The following is a 7,834-nucleotide window of genomic DNA, read 5'->3' as shown; positions in this document are numbered from 1 at the left end:
ATTTTAACAGCGCACCATAAAAGAAAGAAAAATGCTTTAAAATACAACAATCTGGAACAAGTATTACCAGAGTTTCATTCACAGAAGGACAAACTGGGCATCAGGTGAAGAAAGCAGAATAACCAAAGCATCTGCAATAAAGCGCCTTCCCAGTCAGAGGGCTCGGTGCGACGTGCCTTATGGAGATGAAGCTGCGCTTGGGAGAATTCCCGTGTTGCCTTACAATTCATGCCGGAGAGCCGATGGTAAGAGGCTGGCCGCAGCCCAGCGCACACACAGCTTCTCCCTGCCCGTCTCCCTGCCCTCACCGGCAGCACTGTGGTAATTTGCGCTCCTGGTCCTGAGGGTGAGGAGGAACTTCTAGGAAACTAGCTCCTGGGTGTAAGTGCGTACCAAAGCTGTGTAAATTTTAAGCAAGCCCCTACATCTGGTGCCTAAAGATCCATAAACTATTCAAAGTCAAACGTTAGCAAGAACGGCTATGGTCTTGTTTCTTAGGTGCTGGTAGAGGCACGCTGCATTAAATCCACCATTCCCTGCTTTAAAACAACCTGCCAACCTCTACAACATAAAAGAATTAACAAACAGCTACAGACAACTCCAGATGCATTACCTTCTCTTAGTTCTTCCCGGTGTGTAAAATATGATAATAGTACAACTTAGAAGGCTGTTATAAAGTTAAATTTATTAATGCTTGAAGGAGTTTTGAGAGTACCACAGGAAAGCCATCATGGAAATTAATTAACCTGCCTTCAAGGCAAGGTTTGAAGAATGTACAGTGAATATGACATGAAAGATTCCACTTTACATGATGAAAACGAAGAGGAACATTGAAGAACTATACATTAATTAAAGACATCCTTTGCACTGAATGAGGCAGGAGTCTTGCGGAACAAAAACAGTCCGCAAAGGTAATTTAAAAACCGACTCATATCACATACTCCATACAATACTACAGGGGAGGTTTTTGTCTTTGGAGCTTTAACGCTTTCCATGTAGTTTCCTTAAGTTTTCTTTAAAACCTTTCTTTAAAATCCATTCCCTGCTTTCCTAATTCCCAGTCCTGGAAACTCATCCTCTCCCTTTCCTTTCCCTCAGCACTAAGCCTACGTAACTTGCACTGAGCCCAGCTCTTCTTTCCCGTGGGTTGGTCAGGCACCAATAGGCTAAAGATTAATTAAGATTACAGGAGAGTCTTCCTTCTTTTGGTTTTGTTGCCAAAGGAGCCCCTGGAAATCAGGAGGCACAGCTACAGTAAGACAGGTAGGATTTTTCTTCCGTAACACAAGCAAAACAATACAATTTCATCTTTAGACAGGTAGAATAGTTTTAAGTGGAGCCCCTTGACAGAAGTTTAGCGTGAGGACCCGCTGGCATGAAAACGTCAGCTGAGGCTTTCTGAATTTGGCAGGGTTATAAACAACGAAAGTGAAGTCTTTGACGGATAAGGCAACGTGAGGAGTAATTGTTACTACCCGCACCAACAAAACCTAAATCTAGCTAAACTTTTATTGAGGTGCGTGAACCCAAACACGAGGACACCACTTGACGGTACAGACGGGAGTCAAACTGCGCCCCAGCAGAATAATTTGCGCTTAATAAGTCGCAGCGATTTACTGGGAGACGCACCGGGGATACCAAAGCACATGCTTCCCAGAAAAAACGAAGGGAAAACACCTTCCTCCCCCACCCCCTAGTCCTGACGGCGGCCTGTGTTTTCAGCTAGCGGGCACGGCGCTGCCCCGCGGCCCCCTCCCCCGAGGCCGGGTGCCTTCCCGCGGCCCCGCCGCGGCCCCGTCCCCCCCCCCCCCCGGCCACGCAGCACCGAAACCCAGGCGGAGGGGAGCAGCTGCAGCGTGGGCCGAGGCTCCACCGAGCGACTGCCGGCGGGATCGCCCGCCCTCGGGGCAGCGGCAGCACCTGGCGAGGAGCCGGCCCCGCCGCCGCCGCTCCTCCCCGCCCGCCCTGTCAGGTGCCGCGGGGCGGGCAGTGCGCCTGTGCGGCGGGCGTTGGGCGCCGCCGAGCCGAGGCGAGCCCCGGCGGTGGCGGGCACCGGCTGAGGAAGATGGCGGAGCCGGGGGCTGCGCGCAGCTACCCGCGGGCCACAGGTAGGGGATGGCTCTGCGGCCCCGCAAGGTGCCGGAGGACGGCGGCTCGCCCGCCCGCCTCCCTCCCTCAGCTGCTCCGGGCGCCGTCCCGTCGCTGCCGGAGCCTCCGAGGGCGGCAAGGCGAGGGTCGCTCCCCCCCCCCCCCCCCCAGCCTGCCCGGCAAGGTGCTGAGGGGGCGGCGGCGGGAGGGTCCGGCCGCCATCTCGGGCCGGGCCCGGGGCCGCTGTGGGGAGGGATGAGGCGGGTTGTCCTCGGCGGGAGCCGGCGGCTCCTGTGGCGGGGAGTGGGGGGGGGGGGTGTCGGTGCGGGAGGTGTTTGCCGTGAGGTGGCTTTTTGTGCGGCGGGTCGGGCTCGCCCGATTTGATTTCCCCGACCGCCGGCGGTGCTGCCGGGGAGGGCGGCAGCTTGGTTTTGCCCCCGAGTGGAGAGCGGGGAAGGGAGCGATGTATTAAGCTCGTTTTCGGCCGGTGCCTGGGCCTGCCTGCGGTGGTTGGCCAACCCGGGCGGCAAACTGGTTGAGCGGGTAGGGAGCGTGAACGCCTCGCTGGGAGCCCTTTTGTAGGCACGGCGCCTGCTCAGGTGCCTCCTCGTTGCTGGGCGAACGTAACTTTGAATTTCCGAGGGCGAAAAGGGCTGCGTGAGATGTGGCGGGGGCTGCTGCGGCGTCCGGCGTGGGATCGCGTCCTCCGGCAGCGGGAGGTGTTAGGGCCGAGGCTGGCGGTCCTGACCCTGGCTCTTGGCCCCGCGGTGGGCGTGAGGGTGGCTCCGGCGGCTCTTTCTTCGCCCGACCTCTCCCCGGTTCAAGGGGTGAGGTGAGCGGTGATTAAGGTGTTCGGCAGCTGCTCGTTATACTTCTGCCTTAATTATCTGATATCTGCTTTGTGGATGGCAAACCATCTAAACCTGGGGCGTAAGAAGGAATTAATTTCCCGCTTGTCCTAAGCCACTGTAGTTTCTAAAAGTAGCTCTACAACTGCTTGGGGAGATACGGAAGTATCGTTACCCCAAATTTATGGAGTGGGAAGATGAATCTGAGTCTTTTGACTTCTCCGAGGCAACACTGTGTGGGGAGCCGAGGAGGGAGTCGGGATCACTTGTGTTTGCTGTTCCTTGCCCTCCTCCTGTGCTCAGCAGTCACAGCTCCTGCTTCTATAAGCTGTTGCAGTTGAGCAGTCAAGCACTTCTAGGTCTTGGGTCTCCATTTTTCCATGTTTCACGTGGAAGAGAAAGGAGAAAACTAGCTAATGCTCAGAATTTATATTTGTGACTTTTTTTTCAGCTCCTCTCTAAAGCGTAAGGAAATCTGCCCAGTGTTCACTTGCACTCTTCCCAGACGTTTTTCTTCTTGTGTTTTTCTACTTTATACTTTCTAGCTTCAGAAACAAATGTTGCAAAAAAGCTTTGCTCCTTATATGGACCAGGACATCATCTCTTTTTCACCCTGTATGAGATTGGGAATCCATAGAAAAGGCAGCGTGTGGTACAATTAAAGATCATATCAAGCAGGTCATGTTGTAGAGCACGGACAGGCGCAGGCAGATGTAATCACTTGTGGTCAAGCATCAACATTTGAACACTAATGCCCAAGCACGGCAGTATGGAGTGGTCTCAGCCAAATCTGTTACTTTGAGTTGGCTGCTAGAAGATAGTATACAACGTGATGTAAAAGCTTGTGTGTGTGGTGTGTTTTACAGACAGCAGTGTGGATGTGAGTTGGATCTGTTGCAGCAGACAGTGAGACTTTTTTTCTGGGACCCAACTTACCAATTTTATAGCAAGCACAACAGCTGCTAACACGCACCGTTAACAAGGATGTGGAAATGATACTCTCTTCATTCACGTGTTTGTATGTATATCTTGGTCTGGAGCCCTCATCTTGTTCATAGGCATAGGAAGAGTCTTGCCTCTGTGTTCCAAAGTAAAATGCTCCTTCCCACTGTGTTGCCCCCCAAAGGGGTGCTGCCCCAGCGACGGACAGTGGCTGCAGGCACCGTCCCCCTTCCCAAAATTTGCAGTTCTCTGGCAGCATCTGAGTTTTGATCTCTAGGGTCCTCCAGTGCTGAGGGTATTGCTGGGATGGCAGTGAAAGTGAGGCGCCAGATTTAGCGTGTCCATCACTTCAGGCTGTCTGCCCAGATCAAGCTGTAACAAACAAGCCTGCGGTAAGGAAGGTATTTGCATTTCTTGACTACTAGGGAAGAGACTATTGTTCAATGGTTTATAATTCTGCAGAAAGGAGCGAAATTCTGTGGCACAAGCAAATAAAATTTGCAGAGCTCAGGTGTATACCTTTGCCAAAAATCAAAGGCGTGCGGCAAACAATAGAGATGCTACGGCCTGAGAAGACATTGCAGGAATCTTTTTGTCAGGGAGAGCGTTAGGTGACCAAAATGTAGGCGTTATTGCCGCTGCCATCTGTAGTAACGATAATGACTAAATAGCGTTTGAAGAACAAGCTGCTCGGTATTGAATCTCTCCACTTCCCTTTTGCTGCCCGGTGAAATTTGCTTAACGTATGTTCTGGGAGATTGAAATACTGAACACTTTGATTTTCAGAGCAAAATATATTTTTTCTTCTCGTAGAAAAGTTGGTCAGCCCTGAAAGGATTTAAGAAAAAATTATGTGTTGTGCCAACTTAGACTGTATATCACAAAACCAGTTTGCGTGAAAGGAATTCATGTGTGTATTTCTTTAAAAATACTGTGTGGGTTTTTCTTCTTGATAGCAGTGCTTTTCCAACTGATTTCTTATCAGCCAAAATGATTTAAAGAAAGTACACTTACACTCTTTTTTTGTACTATATTCTTTTCTCTCATATAGGGACATTGAAGGTTGTTTATCCCCAAGGTTAATTCATGTGCTGCTTTTCATGTGATGTTACCATTTGCCAGTATTGGTTTTAGTTCAGAGCAGTTTAATCTACTACATCCTCTCAAGGTTATCATTTTATTATTTAAAATATTGTAACACTGACAGACTTTGCCTCTGTTCTTTCAAAAAAAAGTCAGATCCCTTTCCAACTAAGTTTCATTAAATTGCAGTGAAGAAAAATATCTTGCCTTCGAATTCCAAGATTGCAGAAATAAAAAGAAGGTATATCACTTGAAATGCATGTTAGGCAAGTGAAGTATCTGAAAACTTCAGTGTTTGTAAGACACTGCTGTGTAGCGTCGCATACCTCCATTTGCTTTGGTGGCTGGCATATCCGTAGCAGTAGAAGGGCATTGGGGTTACTTTTTTTTATATTAGGTAATTATTTCTAGACATGCTAATTGAAGGAGCATGTACATATTTAATGTAAATGAAACTATATATCCTGCATGTTGATATGGTATGAAGATTTATGTAGTAAGGCTTTTTTTGTCTCATGAATAAATAAAACACAATTATAACTTTCTTAGTTATCGGTCTTTTAATGTGTGCGGAGCAAAACCAGCAGGGGAAATGCTTTTAAAATCTTATTCATATCTGTCATTCACTTACAAATGCATTTTAAGGTTACAGAGAAGTAAGAGCAAGGCTTTTAATTCTGGACTGTTCAGGTGACTGGGAAAAAAAAATAATTATTTCCTCCTTGTGTGTTTCACCTCTGCCAGAAGGTCCCAGTGTCAGTATTGCTGAGTAGCTTGTTTGGCTTTTCTCTGTTCCAGTTATCTTGACCACTCCTCATGAAATCTGGGTTTTGCACCAACTCTCTGACAGGGCATTGCAGTTTTCAGCCCTTCGTTTATGACTGGCTCAAGCTGTTGAGGAGATCCTGGAAGTAGTTGTTCTCAATTTAAGTTCTATATCCATTTATGTGTTGTTTTGTTTTTTAAAGTATTGTTTGTATAGAATTTTTATAACTAACTGGACCGTCTAGGCTGGGGGGAAATACAGATGATCAGGAAACGAATGCAAATTATGTGAATGCTAATTGCATTGAGTAACAACCAGCTCAGGTTGTCTGCTGTCTGTTTCCATCTTCCTCCTTTAATGGGCTCTCACAGTTGTTCTCAGCCTGACAATTTTGGGGTTTGTGAGGTCTGTGTATCTTCTAGGTTCTGTTTGATATAGTTACTTTTCAGGTGGTGTGTGTGTGATAGGTGGTACAGTGATTTGGGTTGGTAAGTATCTTAGATACACTTGTGTTACATGCACAAATTTAACTTTCTTGTGAATCTGTCCTACTGGCTGAGAGGGGAAATTTGGATAATATGCTTAAATAATGGAATGTTGTAACTCAACCAAGGTTATTGCAGTAATCAAAAGCAAAGATCTTTCAGTACTGCGACAGATTTATTTTTTTTTAACCTGCATGGTTGATGATGTTTAGATAATTTCTGAGTTGTTTTGCTGTAACTGTGTTCTGTATTTTCCATCACAACTTGATATATTATCTATGTATTTTCTATGGTTGGAATTAGTGCATGTAAGAACATGGTATGTGTTAGTTTTCCCAATATACTTGTGTTCAAGCAGCTTACCCAGTGAAAAAAGTGACTTGAAACCATGGCTTATCGCAGAGGTATTTTACAGCATAGCATTACCCTGGACTGACTTTAGACAGGATATTTAGAAATGCTTTTCGCTGTGTTTTATCTCCACAATGATGAATGATGATGATGGTGTGTGGGGGCATAAAGATAACAGGCAAGTGGGTTTCACAAAGTGGAAATCTAACCATTAAAATGGAAAAAAAAATATTAAAGAAACTCAAGATTATTGTTATGTTATTTAAAACACTGTAACACATCTGCCAGACTTTGTCATTCAATTAATACGTTTTTTCTTCCTTTCTTCATTTGTATCATGAAACTGTCAAGAACCTAAAACCATAGCACCCAGCACTCTCTGTGGGTCTGAATGTTCTAAGGATCTTTGTAAAGTACTTCTTGTTGCAGCTAAATAGTAATCAAAATGTTTCATATAGAATTAATTCTGCTTTTGAGTTGTCTTGTGTGTTCTGTGTATGTACATACATAATGCATAAACATTTAAGGCTTTCTGCAGATGTGATGAATTAATATATTAAAATGCCTGTTGGTCAAATCTTAGTTTTTTTCTTCATTTTCTGCCTGTAACTCTTAAATGAATTATCTGCAGTAGTTACACTTTTCTTTAACTATTTAATATCTGTCTCCTCTGTGATATGAAGTCTTGTGGAGCATGTGCTTGTTTTCATTTACTGTATTATTTGCGTATATCATTTTTGCTTACCAAATGCCAGATAAAACTGTGTGGAAATGTTTTGCCCTAAATTCTGGGATGTCAGTTTCTCTTTTGCAGTTGAATATCTGGAGGGTTTTGCTACTGCTTTCAAGTGTGTGTTTGTGTGTGTTTTCCTTTGATCAAGAGGAAGCTGATTGTTCTTGTGGTATTAAGGTGCTGCAGACAAACGTCTACTTTGCTGAGATTGATAAAGCATTTCTGTGATCTTTGCATAAACTTCAGTTAAGTAGCGGGTAGGCTCCTTTTTGCTTTTTAGCTGCTTTTCAGCGAGAACGTCCAAAGCAGTGGTGCCTGGAAGAAGTATTCCTGATGTTGTGCGGGGTTTGCACAGTTGTGTTGTGGTAGCTGTTTGCTTAGCAGTCATTTTTCTTTAAACTGTTTTTCTCAGTGTACTAAAGTTTGTTCTTTCACTGTGGTTTCATGTTATTTTTCCTGGCATAAATAAAGGTGCCAGTAGCAAACTTCTCTTATTAATATTTCACTTTTGTCAAATTAATTCATTTACGGTATGGAA

The 7,834-nt window shown here is 45.6% G+C and overlaps 1 protein-coding gene across 1 annotated transcript in view; it reads left to right on the top strand.

The window, feature by feature from the left end:
* Positions 1 to 1,986: 1,986 nt before the first annotated feature.
* MAP7D2 (MAP7 domain containing 2) overlaps positions 1,987 to 7,834 on the top strand; it is an 86,269-nt gene continuing 80,421 nt past the window's right edge. Inside the window, exon 1 of the mRNA XM_052793815.1 lies at positions 1,987 to 2,108. Coding sequence (XP_052649775.1) covers positions 2,066 to 2,108 — 43 coding nt within the window. The 5' untranslated portion in view covers positions 1,987 to 2,065. The remainder of the gene's footprint in view (positions 2,109 to 7,834) is intronic.

The sequence above is a fragment of the Harpia harpyja genome, chromosome 8, assembly GCF_026419915.1.
Source record: "Harpia harpyja isolate bHarHar1 chromosome 8, bHarHar1 primary haplotype, whole genome shotgun sequence".
In the NCBI taxonomy this organism is placed as follows: Eukaryota; Metazoa; Chordata; class Aves; order Accipitriformes; family Accipitridae; genus Harpia; species Harpia harpyja.
This window is presented reverse-complemented; position numbering and strand designations above follow the sequence as displayed.